The sequence below is a fragment of the Anas acuta genome, chromosome 1 (assembly GCF_963932015.1).
Source record: "Anas acuta chromosome 1, bAnaAcu1.1, whole genome shotgun sequence".
In the NCBI taxonomy this organism is placed as follows: domain Eukaryota; kingdom Metazoa; phylum Chordata; class Aves; order Anseriformes; family Anatidae; genus Anas; species Anas acuta.
In genome coordinates, this window is record NC_088979.1 from 44,087,123 (window position 1) to 44,112,261 (window position 25,139).

General features: G+C 38.8%; 1 protein-coding gene across 19 annotated transcripts in view; it reads right to left on the minus strand.

Moving 5' to 3' along the window:
• Positions 1–25,139, minus strand: part of MYCBP2 (MYC binding protein 2) — a 192,961-nt gene that overhangs the window by 159,716 nt on the left and 8,106 nt on the right. For all 19 annotated transcript variants that reach the window (XM_068676615.1, XM_068676574.1, XM_068676632.1 and 16 more), the window contains exons 2-3: positions 8,868–8,943; positions 1,234–1,449 (exon numbers count right to left, since the gene is read on the minus strand). In XM_068676615.1, the coding sequence (XP_068532716.1) occupies positions 1,234–1,449; positions 8,868–8,943 (292 nt within the window). The remainder of the gene's footprint in view (positions 1–1,233; positions 1,450–8,867; positions 8,944–25,139) is intronic.

Genomic DNA, 25,139 nt, shown 5'->3' on the forward strand with positions numbered 1-25,139 from the left:
TCTTGTAAATCCAAAACTTCAAGGTATCAAAACAAGATGCTAAACTGTCCAAACATAACAGAAATACAAACTTTATTGTGGCAACATCTGAAAATGAGCAACTTGGGTGTTGTTTTTTTTTTTTTTCCCCTCAATCTCATTACAGAGATTACGTAGGTCAACGTTTACTTCCAAACTGTATTCTAAACAAGAACTTTGACAAAACTGATTTCCTCAATTTTAAGATTAAGAGATATTTCAACAGAACATCTTAAATTAAGTTCACACTGCATAAAAATACAATGTTTTCAACTTCTCAATTAAACGAAGGATTTTCAAGAACAAAAAGTACCACTATACCACACAACCAAATAACTTCAACAATTAACACTTGAGAACCTGGAAGAGCAGAAATCCTGGTTATGTGTTTTTGGAGCATGACTTTCATCTCAGTGTCAAACACTGAAGAGATTGGTATTCTTTAAAATAAGCTAGTGATTACTTTCAGAAACTGGTTTAGGTAATATTATAAGCCTTAGAAACTTCAAAAGCTTTGTCTGTATTTAACAAATTAAACCCAATTAAATATTTTTAATTATACATAAAAAACAGAACACTATACTCAAAGCATAAGACAGACACTTATTCAGAATACAAATCAATTTACAGTTAGCCTGTAGGTTTTACTACTTGTTGTGAGACAGCTTCAAGTGTATGCCTTTTTCAAATTTATATATGCAAATGAAAGCAATAATAACAGTTTCTTATTTTATAGGTATCTAAACAATCCAATATTATCTAGATAGCTATTAAAAAGTTTACGGTTGTAACAAGCATCTAAATCATTGTTGCATAAGCCGAAGTTCTTGAACTCTTAGATATTTAACAGTTTCTTTGCTAAAAAATGAATAGTTTGAAAGAATACTGGTTTTCATCAATTTGATAACTGCTATAGTAACTGTAACCAAGTATGTAATTTGATGTTATATTTTAAGAAAGGAATACTGAGGTCTCTTATTGAATTTCCATGCTATTTTTTCTAATTCACCATTTCTTTTAAAACTCTTAAAAGAGTTTTTTTTCTCTTCTTAATCTAACACATACCCATCTAACACATAACCTCTAACACATTTCATGTCACTGACCTTTTAGCTTCCACATGCAACTGTTCTTTCCGTAACACTGCTAAATCTCAGAAGACATAACATACAAACTTTAAACCACACACATGGCACGCTTTAAAGAGCTACTTGCCTTTGGAAGTTTAATAGGTGGCTCTTTGGATTCCTCTTCTTCATCACTGTCCGAATCCCCACTCTGCACGCTGTTCTTTGAAGCCAAAGATACAGATGCTTCCTTTTTTTGCCACTCCAATACACAATGGCGGACATTGCAGTAAACATTAAAAGCTGAAGGATTGCTATGTAATCTTATATCTGGTATGGTTACTGTACTCTCTAGGTTTTCCGTCTGAAAAAAAAAAAAAAGAAAAAAAGGTTGATTTAAAAAAAATAAATGAAAATTCTGTTTTGAAGCTTATTAGAAGTTTCAAGCTTCGCTAAATTTAAGTCATCTTAACAGAGCCTTAGAAATTTTGGCTAACCAAACGGTTCTCAAACTGGTGACTGAACTTTCCTGTTGAGATATGAATCATATTTTAGGTAGGGAAGAAAGGAGGAAAAGGAAGAAATTTCAGTATATTCCATCTGGCTTTGGTCTTTCTCATACTGTGATGAGGACACCAGGATAAAAAAATGAAAAGGGACAGAGGCAGTGCAGACTAGAGTAAGGTTCAGACCTGTGCCACAGCCAAATTACTAGCAGAATTCAGGATTTATCTTCTTACCAGGATCAGTTTTGTTATTATTACTGCATTTTAAAATGCATTATTTATTGTGGTTGCTAATTTTAACCTCTGGAAATAAAGATTTAATCTGATTGCTAAATGTATATTAGAAATTTTTAATAGTGTTAACTGTTTTGTGATGGCAAGTTCAAAACCTCCCCACAGCAGGAACTGTGGATAATAATTTCGTATAACTAGAAAACAAATGAAAAACTAATGGACAAACTACTGAGCAAAAAAAAAAAAATAATTTGTCAAGGCCTGTGAAATTCTGCCCCATATTCTCCCTTTCTTCACATTGTAAAATGAGATAGGACAAACGGAAGACAACCAAAATCCACAACCAAAACAAACAGTCCAGGTTATACTTTCTCTCAGGTTGCGTACTACCAAAGACTAGGCTGGTGTGAGAAACTGGACTTAAAGTATACGGAATAAATGTAAGGAATTCCCTACAATACCCTGGTGTAGACAGACGGCACAAAGACTAAGTAAAGAAGGTTAAGAATGCAGGACAGCCTTGCTTGAACAAGGCAGGAAAAATTTGAAGGACAATTAAGCTAGTCAGGGCTATGACTAACTTCACAAGGTTATTTTCTTTGCTTGTTGAATTCTTTAGAAGTGGTGAGCATTGAGGCTTTTTGCCTTTTCTTTCTTTCCTTCTTTCTTTTTCTTTCAGGGGCCAGGTATTGTGAATTAATGCATTTGTTTGGCAGGGTAGTACAAAGCAAATTAGATTACAGTGATATGGAAAAGATCACAGTGGAAATACACATACAAGGGTGGGGAAAAGGACCTTCAACTACCAAAGAAGTTTGAGAACCAGTGAACTGATATTTGAAAGGAATGGTTTATTTTTCTATGGTAGCCACAACTTTGAACGTCAAATTCAGCAATGATTCATAATACATTTTTACCTGCACATATGTTTTAATTATTAGCAGAAATAACAAGGCCTTCCAAATCAGAACATTTTAACACCATATGTTACAAAACTTAAAACTCAAAATAACTTCAAGATATTTCGTGGTTCATACAATTTCCTTTTATTTTTGACTGTGGTATAATTCTAACTGCACTGGTATATATTTGCACATCCTTCCTTTTCATTATTACTACAAAATTATCAGAAGCTGAGACACAAAGAAGCAATGGTTTACTCCGCAGGCTGTTTTATCCAACACTGTTAATTTATGTTACCTGTGTCAGTGTTAGAAGTAATTCACAAAAACAATGTAAAAAAAATAACATATATATATATATATATAGTTAAAAAAATAAAGTAAATACAGATATATATATATATTTTTTTGACCACAGCAGAACTTCTGGTACTAGAGATGGAACAGCAAGATAAGTTTAGTTCTTGTTCAACATGAACAGAAAGAAATTAATAAAGTTGCTGTTAAAACCCCGTGATATTAAAAAGTGGAAGAATTCAAGATACAGCATGCTGTGTTACTCCAGTGTCAAACTGTGCCAAAACAGATTGAGATTGGTATCAATGACAACGAGCTATTTCTCTCGTGGTTTAACCCTGCAGGCAGCTAAGCACCAGCCGTTTGCTCACTCCCACCCAGGGGGATGGGGAAGAGAATCAGAAAAAAAAAAAAAAAGAAAAAATAGTAAAACTTGTGGGTTGAGATAAAAAGAGTGTAATAGGACAGAAAAGGAAGGGATAATAATAATAATATACATGCAGAACAAGTGATGCACAGTGCAATTGCTCACCACCCACTGATCAATGCCCAGCCCATGCCACGGCAGCACCTGCCCTGCCAAACCCCTGCCAAACCCCTCAGTCTTATGGCTGAGCATGGCACCACACCCTATGGGACATCCCTTTGGCCAGCCTGGGCCAGCTGTCCTGGTTCTGTCCCTCCCAGCTCCAGCTGCACCCTCAGCCTCCTTGCTGGGAAGTGTGAGAAGCTGGGAAGTCCTTGGCTCTGTGTAAGCATTGCTCTGCAACAACTAAAACATCAGTGTGTTATCAGAGTTATTTTTCTTCTAAATCCCAAACACGGCACCACACCAGCCACTATGAAGAAAATTAACTCTATCAGAGCCAAAACCACAACAATTATATTCTTTAAAATTAATTTGGCATCAGAAAACTAAATGGTTATAACATGACTCTTTTCTATGTCAAATATTCATATATATACCCTAAGATTTTGCAACTGCTGATAAGACAAATACACAATATCAGCTTTCAGTTAATTCACTTGAATCTACCAGGTTTAAAAAAAATGTGAATTTACTATGCACTTCCTACTTAACCGATAAACAGTTACAGGAAAAGAAAAATATCAGAGTTATCTCGCAGATCTCTATCTGAAGTCCACTGATCTGATTAGTATCACGCATTACAATTAACAACATCTGTGAAGAGTTTCCAGTTCCTTCTTGTCAGTTCAGCCTAACTTTTATTCCAGAACAACTTAACTTCTGGAACACATCTGAGTTCTGTAGCTTTGTAGCTTACAGCACGTCTTTTGAAATAGGTTGACTAAATCATCTCACCAGCACAGATAATTTTAGACATTACAGTGCTAGATAAAATACCAATGCCTGTTCTCTTGCCTATTAATAATAAGGTGACTAATTTTCAGAAATAAAACTCCTTCCTTATTCTCAATACTTTACAACTATTAAAAAGTTTCCTACATAATGCTTTAGCTTTTAAATAGTAAAAACACTTTCACCATTCTGTTTAGTGTCTCATTCTGCTACAGAAGTACACAAACTATAGCTACAAAAACCTCCTATCCAGACCTTACTGCAATACAGTTCTCCACAACCCCCTGCTCCATCTGAACAGGCAGCATAGCACTACAGTGACTCAGAACTAGACTTAATTTCCCAGCTATGATGTAGACCCACTGTTTATGTCTTACTTGTATCTCCACTTCCCCCCCTAATACCTTGTTTCTAAGAATTGTAAATTCTTTGAAACTAGAAACACTTTATAGTCCATCTGTTAGACACTTGACAAATATAGTCACAATCCTAATAATGCCCTTTAAGAATCATCTTGAAATACGCTACCTAGTTTTCTCAGTTTAAAACCATTGGCCTTATAACTCTACTAAATAAATCCTCTTTTGAATAGCAAGCTGTTAGGTTGTAAAAATAAGTTAAAACTGAAGGAAAACTATGACTTTAACAGTTTACTGTCTTTCATTTAAGAGGAAAAAAAAGACGACTGAAATAAAAGTAAATGTACAAGCACACAAAAGTTTAGCATTTCTCAAGGAGAGGTAATAAAATCTATATTTAGTTAGGACAATTCTTTTAACGATGCTGTATTTCACTGACACAAAATTCACTGACTCGCCTGGATGCAATCCTGTGCAATGTGTTCTAGGTGACCCTGCTTGGCAGAGGGGCTGGACTAGATGATCTGTGTCCAGAGAAGGGCCTGGAGCACAAGTCCTGCGAGGATCGGCTGAGGGAACCAGAGTTGTTTAGTCTGGAGAAGAGGAGGCTCAGGGGAGACCTTATTGCTCTTTTACAACTACCTGAACGGAAGGTGTGGGGAGCTGGGGGTCAGCTTCTTCTCACAGGTAACTAGTGATAGGACTAGAGGGAATGGCCGTAAGTTGCGCCAGGGGAGATTCAGGTTGTTAATTAGAAGACACTTCTTCTCAGAAAGTGTGGTTAGGCTGCCCAGGGAAGTGATGGTATCACTGTGTCCCCGGGGATGTCTAAGGAAAACTTGGACCTAGAGCTTAGGGACAGGGTTTAGTGGGTGATATTGGTGGTAGGGGATGGTAGGACCAGATGATCTTGGAAGTCTTTTCCAACCTTAATGATTCTATGATTCTACAATCTCCAGAGGTCCCTTCCAAAATCAACTATTCTGTGATTCTGTGAAAATACTTCTACATTGTGAAGGAAAACGGTTGCATATTAAACCAGAATGTCAACAAACTTCTATGAATTCAATGAAGAATGATCTTTAACTATGGAACTCTTTACTTCAAGACAAAAAAAATAAAATAGCATGTTTTGTTTTTAAGTGTACTGAGATCCACAAATATATGAAATGTCTTTTTGTAACACTAGAGATAAGGTAAAAAGCAGCTATCACTGAATTTCTAAATGTTCTTTTCTTTATAGTTACATAATTACTTAATATTGTAACCCAAAGCACTCACTAAGTCTAAGAATGACCAGAAGCACAGCTTCTAGGATGTCCAAGTTGAAGACAAGATGATGGCCAGGCTTTACATTTTTCCTTCCCAAAGCATTTGGTTTCCCAGAGTATGAAATTATCATTGCCCTAAAGAAGAATGGAGCTCCAAGACCGGAAAGCAGATTTATACTTTTCAATGAAAGTGAGACATTTTGAAATGAAACCTTTGTTGTTTTACTTGTTATCACTACAACTCTTATACGGAGATACATCATGAAACACGCACTGTAAAAATTAAGAGATACACAATATTTGGACATCTTCTGTTTTGTTAAAACATATGAAATTAAATATTGGTTGGAAAAGAGTATTTTTAAACAAAATGCTATTATTTCAAAATGTGTAACATTAAACTTCAAAGAAGACATCTCAGCTGAAACCACACAAAGTGATGAAAACAGTAATGAAAGGTCATTTCAGTGGTCAAAAGGACTTAAACATTTTTTTTCAGAGGAATAGATAGTGAATCTGTAAAGTCAATAATCCTAGTTAAATTCCTCACAAAATCTTTCTACATTTTAGGTAAACAAAAAGAAAGCTGACCACATGCTTCATAAACTTAGGATAAAATTAGAAAAGTCTTCCTCTTCAGTTTTAAAGATACTGAAGAAATAAGAATTCAAATCTGGCCTACTAAATAATGAAATTTAAATGCAAGTCTGAGGAATTGCAAAGCCAATGTAAGTAACGAATCATAAACATGGCCTTAGTACAACAAGGTGAAAAATTATTTTTGTTACTTTTTCCCAAAAAAAGACAGAAGGCTACCTTATGGGAGAGAGAATGAAGCACAGAAACCCATACCCTGATGTGTGATTTGCCCTTGTAAATGTATCGCTCCTGCTAAAAAAGGGTGCATTATGCAGAAGAGGTCGAAAGGCAGACTAAAGGTTTTTCTTAATAAAATTGCGTGCCCAGGCTCACAAGTGCTCTTCTCAGTTAGTCCTCTGTGATGTTCTAGAACACGCAAGGAAAGAATTGGGAAAACCAGAACCCTTTGGTTTCTTTTACATTTGTCTTCCACCTGAACAATCTGATTTACCAAAAGATGAAATTTTGACATAGCTTATTTTCTCATGAATTTATTTCCTTCCTCTTGAACTAGATAACTGCAAGAATGGTTTATTCTCAGATGTGACGGAAATAGACTATAAGCTAAGAGACGAAAGTTAATCTGTTGTTAAAGACGGTAAACCTAAAATAACCATCTGATCTAACCTGTGTGTAACACAGAGCATAAAATCTAACCAAATTCTTTGAACAGTTCAAACATCTTTTAGAAAGGGATGCCCTCTTGAGGTTGAAACAACGAGTGATAGAGAAGACATTGAAAATGTTGCCATATTATTGAAAACTGTGTTTAAAGCAACAAATATTTACCTTAGTTGATTTATTTACCTTTCACATCTAATCATTATGCTCATGTCTTCTCTGGCCATTCAAAAAGGATCCTATAAATCCATTTATCCAATGCAACTATATCCAATAAATATGTTGGACTATGAAGCTTGTGGGGAACAGTAATTCTGGATTTAGCTTCCTAACTAGTAGTTCAACTAGGGAACAACTATCCAGAAAAACAAGTTTCCCTCTATACAGTTAAGTGATCAAAGATGTTACCTTCCTTTAAAAGCACAAGTTTCTGTCACCAGACAACACACAAAGACTAACCACCTTCTGCACTGTCTCTTCTAATTTGTAATTTGTTTTTCTGTGTTGACAGGGGGTCTGATAAAAACGATGAAGGCTAAAAACTTTAATTTCACAGTGACAGAAAAAGAGGTTAAAATTTAGTTTGAACTAGAAACACTTCACTGTACAGTACTGACAAAAGAAGTGTTGAAGATAAGTCTCTTCTATACCCTGGTCTGGAACTGCGCTAGTTGAGATAAGCAGAACAATCTGGTAAGTATCCAAAAAGGCAATACAAACTTAAGAGATATTGTGCTTGCTTCACCCTCCCAAAGTCATCCGTCTTTAGATAGAGTAACTGCAGGAGGTTTGGCAAAGACGGATAAGATGGCCAATGCAATCTACAGTTTAGTTGTATTACAGGGGCATTCAACTGACTAGAAAGTGCTTTCACCGGATAGTTCAGTGGTAGTGTCCTGCAGAACCATTCTAGAAAAGAGTTACTTTCACCTCATTGACTACAGCAGAAACCTAGGAATAACCCTCCATGCCTACAGTAAACCTTCATGAAAATCCCTCCAAAACTCTGCCTTTAATGAAGAAATAATAGCTCTCTAATAGAGAAGGAATACATGTACAGCAAAGCAGTATTACAAACTACTGCTACTTCTGCCTAGGCTTCTGCAAAAAGTAAAGCATGTAAACATTTTGATGAAGTTCACCGTACTGCTCCCAGCTGTTTAAAGCGATATGAACAGAGGAGAAAATATTAATACAAACTGTTAAGTATCATCTATTCCACTACAGAGGAATTTTCAAGGATAACTTTGAATTATGTAGACACTATGTGCTTGCTCCCTTTCTCCTTCAGCCAATATGGACAGAACTTTACAGCACTAGTCTCTAACTCCTGGCTAGACGTGCATCTCTTAAAATTTAACTTTAAGACCAACATGTTTCTTAGCTATATTTACAGTTTAGGAATTGGGGAAACAAAACACTGGTCATATCCAATTGCATTTGCTGCTAATGTTCAGCATGGAATAAAAAGGTTAACATTGGTATCATGGTCACACAGAATGCAGTAAAGAGACAAAAAAAGCTGGACTGTTATCTTTTCAAAACAAATGAATTGCTATTTTTCTCACATCTCTCAACTGAAATTACTTTCGTTTTTCAGTCAGAACTTTTAGAAGTTAGTTACAGACGTACCTTGTTGCGTGTTTTTACTTTTAATTTAGTCTTCTGTTTCCTTTTCAATTTTTTCTTGCTAAAAAGTTTCTTACTCCTGAAAAAAAAAAAAGCAGAAAACATAATTATAATTAAAATTCCTTCCTTTCCCCATGGTAAACAGCAGTACCAGCGAATAAAAATATGTGGTAAGTCCTCTAAAACTTTTTCTCCTAAGCAATAAGAACCAATACAGTCAAAATTTCAGTGTACAGAGGTCTTTAAAATTGTGCTTTCCTAATGCTCCACTGGATCGAGAACCTTTATTCTCCTTATTTTAAGCAGACTACCTGCTAGGGCAAGAAAAAAAAACAACCCTCCATTTCATACTTTTTACCTTACTGTTTCTGTTACAAGCCCATTAGTACCATACCGATGCTAGAAATGAGAATACTTAATGATTCATAACTGGTTACATTAGAACCAGAACATGTGTTTTGGTCCTACCAAAACCAGAACGTTCACACCAGGACACACACCTTTTGTGAAGTCTTTACCAGATATAAAGATTCAAGCCTCCCTATACAAAAAGACATCTTCACAGATGTCTCATTTGGCAGAGCATTCAGGCGATGGAAGGAAACTACAACGTTTGAACATGCCACTTTTAAAACTTTTGTGTGTTCTTTCCCCACCCTCAACTTATAGACTTATTTCCATCACTTCACACTACAGCTCCAGCTAACACGTGCTCCTCTAGTCCTCTTCTGCCCACACCTCATTCCTACCACATTCTTTTTCTCCTCTATTTTATTATCCAATTAAAGGCAAACCAACAAAAGAACGTCGAAAAAGACACCACACACACAGAGACATTTGACACCACCACCAAGACCACCAAGAAAATTCTGCTTGAGGTGTATGTGTTTTAACCTATTCTATGTTTCTCTATTCTGTTCAGACTACGAGCCCTCAGCAAAACAGGCAGATGTTATCTGTGCAGCACACAGCTCGTTCTAGACTGGACTTTAAGCAGCAGGTACTAACATTCCTCCATGCCACTCAAACATTACTCAAATGGTTTACAGTTCAGATTAGTTGGAGAAATGAAACTATGGAATCTGAAAATCACTAGTTTCAATTTCAGAGAACAAACTGGAAAGAGACTGAGAATCAGGGTGATACGTTACTTGAACAACTTTGTTCTGAACAATAGTTGAGGGACTAGAAACGTATTGCTTACAACTCTCTCCTATACAGTGTTCAGACTTCAAGAGGATACACCTCTTGTGGTCCAGCAGGCAACAGCTAGAAACTGAAGTTTGACTGACACTCACCAGTCACAAAACAAGCTCAAAGAAACCCTGCAAAGAGTATCCCCAAAAAGCCGCCCACTAGACATTTCATCACCTTTCCCACCTTCATCTATTAACACTCAAAGGGTGGCACACACTTCTTCAAGACACTTCCTGCAAAAACAAATCACTTCACCACTTTTCTTGTAAGTTTTTGAGTCTTGTATATAAAAAGGAACAACTACCATCATCATGGTTGTTAAGAGAGGCAATTCAGTTGAGGGGGAAAAAAATACAGTATGTTAAAGCTTATGAAGAGAACCTAGATGACCTCCTAAGGTCCCTTCAATGGTAAAGGATCAATGTATAAGAGTCTGTCCAACGTGTTTAAGAGGAAGGAAGGAGGGGTAACAATCCACATAATCTCTAATGTCTGCATTTCCACAACCACCCTCCATGGTCTGTTTCACTATTTAGTTACATTTATACTGGACAAGTTCTTCTTCCTTATTCTGTTGTCAAACACAACACTGTAGTCACTCAATCTTCTCTGGACCAAATACCCTCTTGTAAAACTTTTATTCTAAAGTCAGGTGTAGAAGTCCGGATTTATTGTGGACTCCCTTAGCCAATACCAAATGTAAACCACACTGACTAAAACTGAGACAGTACTTATTTATTCACTGTTGAGCAGAGGAGGAAGAATTGCCTCATATGCCTCCAAGGTCACACCTAACTGTATTCTAGGTATTACCTGGCCAGCTTCACAGAACCCACAATAACATGAAAACTTTCTCCTGCAAACCTTCAAACTGAGCTTGCATTACTCTTTACCTAGTCATACGTTTAATTACGCCTTTCAGTACAGTACAACTGCTCAGTACAATTTGCACTTACTAGAGCCAACTTCAAAAGGGCTTTTCTCTTTATTCTTTTTCTTTTTTAAAGAAAAAAAAAAAAAAAAGGACAGTAACTCAACTTGCCAAGACATTTTAAATTTAATCCTGCCTGCCAAAAGCCTTGTAAAGTCTCCAAATTTGTTACAATCTGCAAACATCACGAGCACTTTTTCCTTTCCATTTTGTAAATATTTCACAGGAGCTGTCCCTATTTTGGTGCCTATTTTTCTCATTGGCAGTATTTATCAATAAATACCTCAAAATGAAACCTCCTTTTTTTCCTCTCTAAGACTGGGTTCGTCTCCAAAGTGACAAAACCCTTGCCATTTTAAGGACTAATTTCATTTGTCAACAACACCTAGATAATGTCTTCTTCAGTTAGTGAGTGGAAAAGATCAGCCATGGGCTTATTTCCTCTTTCAGAGTCCAAATGGTGGTGCTGTGACCTCCCACATTCGTACATCAACTATTATAGATGCTGCAAATGCAAGCTTTTCCTAGTCACTCCACTACTGCAGTCATTATTTTCTGCAAGTTTTAGGCTTAAATAAAGTTCTGCATGCAAACTACTTGGGTATAGAAAAGCCATACTGAAAATCCGCATTTCTCGTCCTGGTTTTCTTTTCTTAAAACAAAATCTCAAGGATACTAAAATTCAAACATTTTTTGCAGGAAGTATAATTTCACCTTGCATCCAAAAGAAACTTCAGAACTAGTAAGCAATTAATCATTAAAAATAAATAATCAAACAAAAACACCCATCAACACTAACTTTACAGACGTTTCTGTATTCATACCAGCTGTTTATAATTTACCTGCATATATCAAAGACATACACGATATTCACAGCTCTACAGTTACATGCCATCATGACAGGAGGTTTAATACTGAGATAGGAGAGATAATATGTGGTCAAATATTTTCATGAAAAATAACATTAAGCAGATTATGAGTCATTTCCAGTTCAAAACCACAAGCATTAATTATCTGCCTGTTTCTTCTACTGGCTGAAGATTAACAACACCTGATATGGCTTGGTTTGGTTGGATTTTCTAGCTAAATTATTAATTAAATTTTGGTTCACAATTGTAAATTGCTGTAAACTGTCATGTGCATAGGTCCCGAAACTCCCTGCTAACAGTTTAATTCCAGCGAGAAAAGGCTTTTAACTTTCAAGCCAGCTATTGATTCTGTTTATCAGCATCACACACAAACCGAACTTTGATTATCAGCAAGACCTAGGCAGGTTTTCTGTAAACTGTTTAGCATTTGAGACTAAATTACTAGTTTTGATTTAGACCGCAAAGGAAATCAAATGACTAAAGAACATGAGGAGACCTTGACAATAAAATGTTTGTGGCAAAGAATGCATAAGTGGTGCTATTACAGCCTTTAGAGAAAAATCCACTGAAAATAAATGCAAAGACGTAAAATCACACAGATGTTCAACTCTCAGTGATCAACTCACAAATATTTAGCAATTGTCTCAAACCAAAAAGAAAAAAAAGTGGCAACTGATTGCTGGGCTTTTAAATGACACAACTGCAACTTCCATTCAGCTTTGTGGCATCTCTAGTGGAAGGAAGTAACAGCATGTTTAGCTCATCTGGTTTCAAATCAGAAGTAGCATTAGCTAGCATTTGCAGTATTTGCTGCATTGCTAGGGGGATGCTCCTCGATTGCCTCAAAACCACTGATCTTACTCTGTTTGAAAGACCCGAGGAAATGCAAATAGAACACTTCCCCCAGGGCTTAATAGTCCTGATGAACTTAAAACTTCTGTTCCTTCTCAAATTTGTTTTGTGCGCTGAGTGTTGTTTACCTCAAGTTCCACCCAGCAAACTGTCAGGGTGGTACTGGATTTGCAGGAAGTCCAAATGCCTTTGTGATTTTCTTTTTTAAATAAACATATTACAACACCTGACTGTCATAGTTTTCTCAAAGCCTTATCTTTGCAGTCACCCAACAGCACACACAAGCACCACTACTCCTAAGTCACTGCTGAAGAGCTAAAATACTACAGACTTATTTGTAAGAGAGATGAGGAAGAGAAGATTATTTTGAGTAAACCAAGTTGAATCAATATAAAATGACTGCCCAGAAAATGCAATGACTTGAGTACTCCCTCCTTTTAGTCTGGAGGGTTTTAATTTATACCTCAAAAGACGTTGCAAACAGAAGTAATTTTCACACTTCTACCATTTAGTTTGATGATTTGCCTTTATCTTCCCACATCCAAACTTCACCAGAACATCTATCATGGTTGTTGCATAATGCAAGTGAATTGTCCTTGTCCTTTTCATGATCTAGACAAGAGATAAAATAGCTGACAATGTTCTCAACAACTCTTAAAGCCAGTTGAGAACTTAACAGTCAGGATTAGAGCAGACCAATATGACAGTATTTTGGGTGTCAGCTACATGCAGCCTTAACAGGAAAAAGTTGGTGAGGCCTGCAAGAAACCTCACAGGCCTTGATCCTTATGGGGGATGTTAACCATCCCACTATCTGCTGGAAGGACGACACAGCAGGGCACAAGCAACACAGTAGGTTTCCGGAGTGCCTGGGTGGTAATTTTGTGACACAGATGATTGAGGAGTCAACGAGGGAAGGAACATTATTGGACCTGGCATTCAGACAAGGAAGAGCCAGTTGGGTGCATTGAAGTTGGGGGCAGTCATGGCTGCAATAACACCGAGACACTGCAGTTCGGAGTCCTGTGACAAAGGACCATGGCAAAAGCAGAATCACAACCCTAGATTTCATAAGAGCAGACTTTAGCCTGTTCAGAGGTTTACTCTGAAGAATCTCATGGGGGTATGCCCCCCCAGAGAAAGGGGTGCAGGAGAGCTCATTTTCAACTTCTGAGCTCGAAAGCAGTCTGTTCACACCTGCAGGAAGTTAAGCAAAGGTGACATGAGGCCTACATGGCGGAACAATTAGCCCCTGACAAAATTCAAGCGTAAAAAGGAAGCACAGGAGAGATGAAAGCAGATTCAAGTCACCCAGGAGGAAGAGACACTGCCTGAGTGTTCATGGATGGTCATATAAAAGCCAGTGCCCACCTGGCGCTGAATCTGGCATGGGATATGAAGGACAAAAAGGACAAGTAACTAAAGGAATACTAGGGAAAATGTGAGCCCAATGCTGAACAGGGTAAGGACCAGGTCACAGGAGACTTTGAGCACCTCCATCTTTAATGGTAAGACTAGAATACAGCAACCACATGCCGCTGAGGCCAGAGGGAAGGTAAGGATGACTTACCCTCAGTGGAGGAGCATCAGGATAGGGAACATTTAAATAAAGTGGACATGCACACGTCAACAGGACTTGACAGAAAGTACCTACAAGTACTGAGGGAGCTATCTGCTGATACTGCAATGCCACTCTTCACAGTTTTTGAAAGGTCATAGCAATTGGCGTAAGTTCCTAAGGACCAGAAGAAAACAAACGTTCCTTCTGTCTTCATGGGTGATGAAGGACCTGAAGAAGTACAGGTTTGTCAGCTTCATCAACTAGAAAGGTGATTGAGTAAATAATCCTTGAAATGAACATACAAAGGACAAGAAAGGGACACCAGTCAGCTTGGATTTATGAAGAGGAAATCACGCTTGACCAAACTTTCATTCTACAAGAAAAAGACTGGCTTGGCAGGTAACAGGAGAGCAATGGATATTGTTTATCTCAACACTGGGTAAGGCTTTTGACACTGTCAGTCACAACACTCCCACACACAAACTGTGGAAGTACAATCTAGATAAATGTGGACTGAAAACTGGCCAAATTGCTGGCATCATAGGGTTGTGAATAATAGGACAGAGTCCAACTTCAAGCCAGTCTGCAGGTAACAGAAAATCTGGAGGTGTTGTCAATACACGAGATGGTTATGCCACCATTCAGAGGGGCCTCAACAAGCTGAAGAAATGGGACAAGAGTAATGTCATCACGTTTAACAAAGGGAAACACCAAGTCCTGCATCTGGGGAGGAATAACCCCACACACCTGTACACGCTGTCAGCCAACTGACTGGAAAGTAGCTTTGCAGAAAAAGACTGCTTTATGCAGAAAGGTGGGAGTAGACAGCCTGCAGAAGTCCCTTCCAACTTCAACCATTCTGTGATCCTCAGTGTTTACATACTGAAGTAAAATTTGACTGCTCTGTAACTGTGCTTGTACATTATGGAAAGAGTACATTTTTTCTAGCATTGTTTAGCATTTTCCTGGTACCTTGCTATGTTTCTGATTATGCTTCCAAGTAGAGACATACTGAGCTTTTCATCTGTTCACCATCTGGATCAGCAAACACAGCAAATTTAGGCATAAAAGCAGACTTCTGTGGGAATTAGCGTAACGAAAACTACGGTACTATGCAAAACTAACAAGAAAACAAGGGATCAAAAGCATACCACCACACCTAAACTATACGCTTATATTAAGACAAGCCAACCACTTGAATCAAACACACACTATCTTGGATATAGCCAATACCTGTGGGTATCGGAAATGCATGACAAAAAACATGCTTACATGCAACATCAAGAGCTGCTCGATGCAGATGGATCAATGGAAAAGAAAACGGATCCTGGAAAAGACTGAGGAGAGACCTCATCAATGTGTATTAATATCTGAGGGGAGGGTGTTGAGAGGATGAAACTGGTCTCTTCAGTTGTGTCCAGTGACAGGACAAAAAGCAATGGGCACAAACTGAAGCACAGGAGGTTCTGGCTGAATATGAGGGGGCACTTCTTTACTGTGAGGGTGACAGACCACAGGAACAGGCTGCCCAGAGAGGTTTTGAAGTCTCCTTCTCTGGAGATATTCAAAACCCACCTGGATGCCATCCTGTGCGATGTCCTCTAGGTGATCCTGCTCTGCAGGGGGGTTGGACCAGATGATCATCTTTAACTTCTTCACCGAACGGGTTGTTAGACACTGGAACAGGCTGCCCAGGGAAGCGGTTGAGTCACCATCCCTGGAGGTCTTTAATAGACGTTTAGATGTAGAGCTTAGGGATATGGTTTAGTGGGGACTGTTAGTGTTAGGTCAGAGGTTGGACTCGATGATCTTGAGGTCTCTTCCAACCTAGAAATTCTGTGATTATGTGATCTTCAGAGGTCCCTTCCAACCTCGTCCATTCTGTGATTCTGTGATGTGGACAGTGTGTACAGGACCTTTAATAAGACTTTTTCCAACTTCGAATGTACAGACAATCTACAACATAATTTGACAAGTGGAGAATAGTCTAGAATCATTAAAAGTGTATAGGAAGGAACCACAAAGGTTAATTTTTCCATTCCCTCGTCCAGCACAGGAAGGCAAATTCCACTTAATTCCTAACTACATTAATGAGATGTAGTTAATTTTCTTCATAGCAGCTCATATGGCGCTGTGCTTTAGATTTGGAACCAAAACGATGCTGATAACACACTAATGTTAGCTGAACGTTATATTGGGATTACGTGGCAATGTAGCAGGGTGGTTGCAGGGATGGCATCTGTGAGTAGAGCCCAGCAGCTACCCCAGGCCAGATCAGAGCCAGCTCCAGCCGGCTCCAAAAGTGACTCACTGCTGGCCAGAGCTGAGCTAGTGAGTGACACTGGTTGGGCCTCTGAGAGAGCAGATTTCAGAAAGGGGAAAGAAAAAAATCTGCTATGCAACAGCAGCTGGGAGACTGAGTAGTGAGAGACAGCCCTGCAGGCTCCCACTGAACAGATCAGGGGGTGCACAAGAGGTTGGTGGGGTCACAACCAGGCAGCTGACCCCAACTAACTGAAGGGTTTTCCATGCCATATAACAACATGCCCAGCAGCAAAAAAGGGAAAATAAAGGGTTCATGGAGGTTAGCTATCTCATGCTCAGTAACTGGATGAGTATGGGTCAACCTGTGGAGTGGTGAGTCATTGCCTTTGCATCACTTTTGTTTTCTTTCTGTTCTTTCACTTTTCCTTCAATAATTAGCCAATCACATCAAAACACAAGGGTGTTGTTGCTTTTTCTTTTTTTTTGAGGGGGCTTTTTTTTTTGTTTGTTTGTTTTTTACTTTTACTCTCCATTTCTCATTGCTCCATCCCCCTGTAGGTGAGGGGACAAGCAAGCGGCTGCACGTTGCTTAGCCTTCCAAGGTTAACCCACAACTCTTGAGACTCTTGAGAGGTGTTTTCCTTATGAAGTTATTAAATACTGCCAATATACTGCCAATACTATTGATCATGCTGTCAACATGTCTTTGGTAATCCTCCTAGAAAGGTCTTTGTGAGGTCTTAATCAAGCTCTTTGTGAGGTTTTTATCTCCCTTACGACAATTTAATGGCTTGTTTTGGTTTGTTTTGTGTTTATTTATTTATTTATGGTAGAAAAAAGTTTATTTTCCTCTTTTTCCATGACCAGCCTGAATTTATTTCAATTCTCAGGAGAAATAAAAGTCTTCTGCCAATTAAACAGTCTCAGGTCCTTCAGCTCAAACCACAGATCATTTACATCACTGACACGAATTTCACTATCTTATAGTCATACCTAGCTTTTCAGGAAAAAGGACAATGAACACCCCCCAGTCCTCAGCTACAAATAAAAGGCCAACCATTACTTCAGGTTTTCTACAGAAAAGAATCTGTCCTAGATTTCAGGGAAACAAAAAACAAAATGAACAAACAAACAAATACCAAGAACAACAACAAAAAACCACTCCAACAGCATGATACCTTCACTTCATAATTTTATACAATGTGTAGAAGCTACCATTCTTTTACCTTAACTTGCATTCACTTTGGTTTTACACTTGTGCACATGGGTTGTTTTCCCTTGGAGCTAAACATTTATTGAGGTTGTTATCTTCAGCAATACTTGCCATCTTTCCCAGCTTTGCATCACCTGCAAACATTTCCATCTCCAACCTCAATCCTCTCTCTGAAAACACGGCTGCGGAGATGGAGCGGTTCAGGACCTAGGACAGATCCAGATGCACAACCACGGCTGCTCCCGGCATCGGCCGTCTGGCAGCGGGCCGGTTGGCAGCTCGTAGCCACAGTGGGTTTCTCAACAGGTATAAACCCACTTTACATTAGAACAGGAGCAGCCAAATTAGCACCTGGAAGGCAATGCAAAAATATTCAACTACAGGAAGGCTACAGTCCAGCCAGAGTAGATGGGGGCAACATTAGCTTTTCTGATTTGCACCTGTTTGAAGCTCAGCGCGTTTCCCAGAGCAGACCCAAGGCTAAACGTAGGGATCTCTTATACTCCTAGCTGATCTACTACAAGTTATTATGGGCTTGCTTCAGTTCACAGCAAGCCAAGTTGAAGGACAGGCTGGGTCCACGGCCAGCTGGAGCTGGGTCCTAATTTAACCATCATCTGACTCAGAGTGAGTTTAGCACTTAGCATTTTGGGCAAGTACTAATCTTCTTCCATATTTTTTGAAAATGAGTTTCAGATAACTGTTAATAGTGACCAAGAATTGTTTCCTAGTGTCCTGGTTACAGATAGGTGATTTTCTTCACTGTAGCTGGAACAGCGTTGTGTTTGGATTTAGGAGGAAAGTATTGTTAGTAACACACTGATGGTTTAGCTGTTGCAGAGCAGTGCCGACACGGAGCCAAGGACTTCCCAGCTTCTCACACTGCCAGTGAGCAGGCTGGGGATGCACCAGGAGCTGGGAGGGGACAGAACCAGGACAGCTGGCCCAGGCTGGCCATGATGGCACGCTCAGCAATAAAACTGAGGGGAGTTGGCTGGGGGGCTGCTCAGGAACTGGCTGGGCACTGGTCAGCAGGTGGTGAGCAATCAAATTGTGCATCATTTGTTTCGTGTATTTTTTGGTGTTTTTGTTTGTTTGTTTGTTTTTTATTCCCCCCACACACCCCTCTTCTGTCCTATTAGACTGCCCTTCTCTCAACCCATGCGTTTTACTTTTTAATCAGTTCTCTCCCCCCTCCCACTGAGGCAGGCAGGTGAAGCCAACAGCTGCGTGGTGCTGAGCTGCCTGCTGGGTTAAACCACTACACCCAGACAGGGCTCATCATAAAGCCACCTTGTCTAACTTACCACTTTGATTTATAAAAGATTTTTTTTTTTTAAGTACATTTAGAAATGTAGTCTATAAAGTACATCAAATCTTTTTTCATCCGTTTTTTATTCAGGAACTGTTTATTAATCTGCTTTATATTGGTCTTTTAGAACTTCATACATCTGTGAAGGCTCCAAGATAATTCCTTATAGCTCTGAAATTGTCTCAGCCTGTTGCCAGTTTTTCTAACCAACATACAGGGGAATTTCATGAGGTTGGTGAAAACACCAAGCTACTCTCTTGCCTGTTGTTTCACACTTCTTGCATTCATCACTGATTGCAATTGTTTTAACATATCATGAGGCAATGAGGCACTACTGTCTTTTCTACTGGATCTGCATCAGTTTTCAGCCACGTAGAAAAAAAAAAAAATCAGTACTCTTCTGATAAACTACAAAGAAAAAGCACAAAATACACATCATTATCTTCTAAATAATTTATCTGATATGTGATCACACAGCTGAAGGGTAGAGCCATTACGGAGAGGCATTAAAGCAACCATGGCCTTTGCTGGGCTTCCCTATCTCCCATGCCATTTACTCCATCCTCCAAAGTGCTCCAAAACAGCTGTTAATTTGTAATCCAGTTTCAAGTTTGATCTTAACATCAAATAGCATAACGGAGAACCACAGCTGATAAATACTAGCATGCCTGTCAGCAGGACACTTACTACTCACTGTCTTTTTGCTATGGAAATTCAACTATTACAGGCTTCAAAATGTAGGAAAGGGAATATTAAAGAAAAAAGTGTTATCAAGGTTGAGCTCAAAATTGTGGGACTGTATTTCTTCCTTTATTGCAAAAAGTTACTTGCTTTTTAATTTTTTATTTATTTTTTTTTACAGGGCATAGACCATTGCTGTTAACAACTGATAAACATCCACCAAATATAAAACCAAAGGAAGGGTGGGAGGGAAGTCAACAAAATGTTGGGACAAACCAGAAATTGCTCACAAGAGCTGACGATACGAAACAGTGCAATTGGATCTTGTTACCATGCACCTCTTCCTCTGGGAACATCAGGACACCTGTGTAGCTTTTATTTAAAAACTGCATCTGCTGCTACCTTTCCAGTTCCCCTCTGATTCCCCCTACTTCCCTTGAACTACGGCATGGAGGTGCAATACATGTTCACAGTAACATGACCACCACAGCCTGAGCACAGCCCTGCTGCAAGAACAGGCTGCTCAACACCCTTTGGGTTTGTCCTTTGGGACATCCCTGTCAGAAGACAACAGGTAAGCCTCCTATAAACCTCCTGCTAGAGCAAGAGGCTGGACCAGGTGGGCTCCAGAGGTCCCTGCCAGCCTCAGCCTTGCTGTGGTTCTAGGAACTGCCCTGCTCTGGCACTGTCAGCTAGCGATGGCTGCCCAGGACCATACACAGCTGGGTTCTGAATATTTTCATGGAAGGAGACTCCACAACTTCTCTGGACAACCTGTTCCAGTGCTTGGCCACCCTCACATTTTTTTTTTTTATTTTTTTTTTTTAAGTGTTTCCCTGTGTTCAGATTGAGTTCCATGATTGTTGTGTCCATTGCCTCCTGTCCTGTCAGGGACCACTACTGAGAAGAGCCCAGCTAACTCTTCTTCATTCCCTCCCAGCATGTATTTACACACATTGACAGGACTGCACTTGAGCCTTCTCTTCTCCAGGCTGACAGTCCCAGCTCCCTCAGCCTTTCCTCTGAGGAGAGGTGCTCCGGTCTCTTCAGTATCTGTGTAGCCCTTTGATGGACTCTCTCCAGTAGCTCCATGTCTGTCCTGTACTGAGGAGACCAGAAGTGAACTCAGTTCTCCAGAGGCAGCCTCACCAGAGCTGGGCAGGGAGGAAGGATCACCTTCCCTCATCAACCTGCTGGCAACACTTCCTAGCCCAGCCCAGAAGGTTATCTGCTTTCTCTGCCACAGGGGCACATTACTGGCTCAAAGTCAGCTTGTTGTCCACCTAGCACCCCAAGCTATTTCTCTGCAGAGCTGCTTTGCAGCTGGCCAGCCCCCAGCACCTACTAGTGCCTGTGGATACTCCTCCCCAGGCACAGGATTCTACGTTTCCCTTTGCTGATCTCGATGAGATGCCCCTCAGCCCAGTTCTCCAGCCTGTGAGTACTATTACTTTCCATCATGGGCTGCAGATGTTTTAAGGACCTCACTGGTGAGAATCACTGGAGAATGAAACCACTCAGCTTGAGTGACAGATCTCAAAACACAACTAGAGAGTACAATCAAGCCTTTCCCAAAACAATAAAAGCTTGATTTTTTTTTTATTGTTGATAAAAATTATTATCTTCAGATCACTTCAAATATTTGTAAGCATTACTATCTTCATGTGGTACATATGAGATACAGTTTGAGGAATTCCACCACTTTTTACTAAAGTGAGCAATAGCTCAATGCTCCTTCTAACAGCCACATGTATGTTCCCCAAACCATTACCAGTTTCTGTACTACATGTATCTTCTTTGCATTATTAAAAAAGCATTCTGATGTATATTTTCACCATGCCAATATAAAAGGCAAGTCAGAGCTTAAGCAGTTTATCTACAAATGGAAAAATCATCAAAGTCTGGCCACTTCAATCTGTAAATCAGGGCAAGGAATATCAACTGCAATCCAATTAAAATAGGAGAAAAACAGAAGCAAGATTGTAGGACAGGCTAACCTGGGCTTTTAAAGGATCTGAAGAGAAAAGGTTAAAAAAAGAAATCAAAAAAGGAGTCTGATGGATTTGAGAGAACACTGCATGGGGAAGAATACAGAGCTAAGCAGAAGCTACACATAAGTTAAGACATCGAACATCTGGAATACAGCTAAGGCTAACAGCCATGTTACTACCGTCTGGGACTCTTTCCTGCACACTCTGGTACAGAAAAAGAAAAAAAAACCAACACTTTATTACTTACTTTCTCAGTTGGGAATTTAATGCGCTGCTGTTTGTGAGCAGAAATTGCACATCATTTTAATCATGACTTCTTAGTTTCATAACTCAGAGCAATTTCTCAAGTTTATGACATAATATTATATCATTATTATTATTACATTAATTTTTAAAACAATTAACATCCTTTTTCCTCAAAAATCTAATTTTTGGAGGCTTAAAGAAGCAGGTTATTCAGCCTGCTGGAATATCCTTTTTAAACCTTTAAGCCAACTACACAAGTGAAACAGATCTGATTTTAATTTAACCATGACAGAACAGCAGAACTGCAAAACAGTATCTAGAAATTTCCCTTTTACAAATAAGATGTTTGTATTTGTGCTCTTTTAGTAGCACAGTGACCGTACAAGGAAGCACACCTACAAAGTATTCCCTGAACAAAGAGAATGCTTTCTCAACACAACCACTGACAGGTATAGTTCCTTTTCTGTAATTACCTGATTTTTCATGAATTAGCTGAAACATTATCCATGAAACTAGATCTGCAAGAATATATGTAAGTGAAGTATTCTACTTCTAGTTTTTCAGTGTGGAGGAGAGCATTTTGTATCTCTCACCTCTACAGACAGCTTTAAGGCTATTTTATTTATTTATTTATTTAGTCTTAGCTGAAAATAAAAAGGTCTTTCTGTCATAGCAAAAAACAGTATTAGAACCTCTGGCCACTTTCCTATCCAAATGCGACCACCAAAACTGAAGTGTGTACAAAGCTTTTTTTTTTTTTTTATTTTTTAAATCATATCAGCGGAATTTTAATTTAGAGAATCAGCTCCATGAAATTAAGGAAGAACTTTACTTAAAGAGAGCACACTTTAAGAAAAAGCACACTACAGCTGTTAATGACAGTACTAAATCCTTAGACAGAGCGACTGCTATTACAAAGAAACAAATAAACACTGCACCATCTTCACTGGACAGCACAAGCTGAAACCACCTTGTGCACACTACTGAAAACTTACATTCTCCAAACGGTCACCACTCTATATTCTAGTGATAAAATGGGATAGGGAGTTTGCAGAGAAAGGGGATAGAAAGAATACTTGGAGAAAAATCAATATATGAGAGATGAGGCTGTGATAATAAAAACAGGAGAATATAGTGTTTAAAATCAAGCTCATCTCAATGCAATGCAAAGACTGGCCACAGATCTGTATAAAGACAATCATTGGATTAAAGGCTTAGCAACAGAAAAGATGAGCGATGTTATCAAGAAGACAGCGAATGCTGGAGAAATGAAATGAAGAGTTCAGGGTTTGACCTTGTTAAGGCTCAAATTCTTAGCTAGGTATTTTTCCAGACTGACAGAGCCCATGATCAAAACAACCTAAATCCTATGACACTGCAGCATAAGTTATAGAAGATACTTCCAATTATTCATGTTTGTAGACCTATAAAATTTTTCAGTAGTGGTTTGGATCATTCTGATGGATTTAAAACTACCAACAATGGGCTTTTTTTTTTTTTTCATCTTATCTTACTTCCGTTTTCACAGAATCTGTGAAGTGTTTTCCAGGAATTCACAAACCACAGCTGAAAAACCATTACCTGAAACAATTATTCTTGGCAACATGAATCAAGAAAAATAAAGGGAAGAAAACGAAAAATAAGGTATGGCACTAACCAAAGGACTCCAGATTTGTGTGGGGACAACATAGCTGAACTTTAGTTTCTTGTCTAGGCTGTGCAGACTAGTACAGACTTACTTATTAAATTGGTAAGAAAAGAAAAATACCCCCAGTCTTCTCGCACTGAAGTAGCAATAGATATATCACATGCAAAGAAGAAACATCGTACAGTTATAATGATAAAAACTTAGTCCCAGATATTTATCAGTCTGAAGGAAGGTACTGAGCTATGATATGCTATTTACTAAGAAATACTGGTTGCTAAGAAAAAAATGAAGCATATATTTAAACATATAAAAACCATGTATCTTAGTGTAGCCATTTAGAGCACAAGCAGCCCACTCTCCTGTGCCAATTTCTAGTACTCATCTTTTGGAGTGGTACAGTGGTAGGAATTGACTGTGAAAGATTACTTAGGAAGAGTATATTTAAAATATAAAAGCTTTCATTATTAATAGGACTATTATTCCAACCAGCATCTCAGTCTGAAGCATTGTTTATGGCAAGCAAGGTGAGAAAGAAATGCAACCATGTTTTTGAGAGATGCTGTAAGGAGGCAAGTTTCCAAAGTAAACGGAGGACACAAATCTGTTTGCAGGAAATGGTTCTGTACAAAAGACTTAGTGGTATGTTATATGTGCTCTCTATAAACACATCAGTAGTCATACCAAGAGAAGAATTTACTACAGCATCCTCAAGATATCGTGGCCAAGAGGAGGAGCATAATATGGCAGGGGACGGGACAGGGAGTGGAAGAAGTATGAAAATAAATAAATAAAATAAATCCTCATGCAGTGGAAGCACAAATTCAACATCAAGCTCTCAGGAAGAAGACAGCCCATTCAACTCATTTAACACAGCCAGCAGCGGGGGATGGTAACTTCTTATATTACTCCAGCTCCAGCCTAACCTTAACTGCTTATGTGTCACTTAACAGACCACCAGTCTGCCAGAGCAGCTAGCATAGCTGGAATCAAAACATTAAAATGGCATTCCCTCACAGCTTAAAAACAAAACAGCAACAAAAACACAAAAGAAGCCCCACCACAAACCAGCATTGAAAGAAAACGAGACTGGAACACAGAAACAGATGGTCTCAAATCAGTAGGTGGAAGAATCCCAGGGACACGCAGATCAGTCTGAGGATTGCTGAGAATAGAATATCAGACTCGATATTAAATTGCCATCAGAACTCATATGTCTTTAAAAAATGGAAGTCCAATCCCAATTAAGCAAAATTAGCTCTAATTATTCCTTGAACCATGAAGCTGTGGCCCATCTTGAAATAAAATAGAAAAAAAAAAAATCAGTCGCTGGTTAAAATACTGAGGAAATGAAGTAAACCACAAATGTTGCAAATCTAATAGGTCGTTTTTTCTCATCCTGTCCTACTTAGAAGTTGTATTATTTGTATGTTTGGGTATTAAAATTCCAAATTCTTGTGAACTTCAGCAGAATATTCAGGCAATGTTTGCTGGTTTGAAGTGGAAGAGACT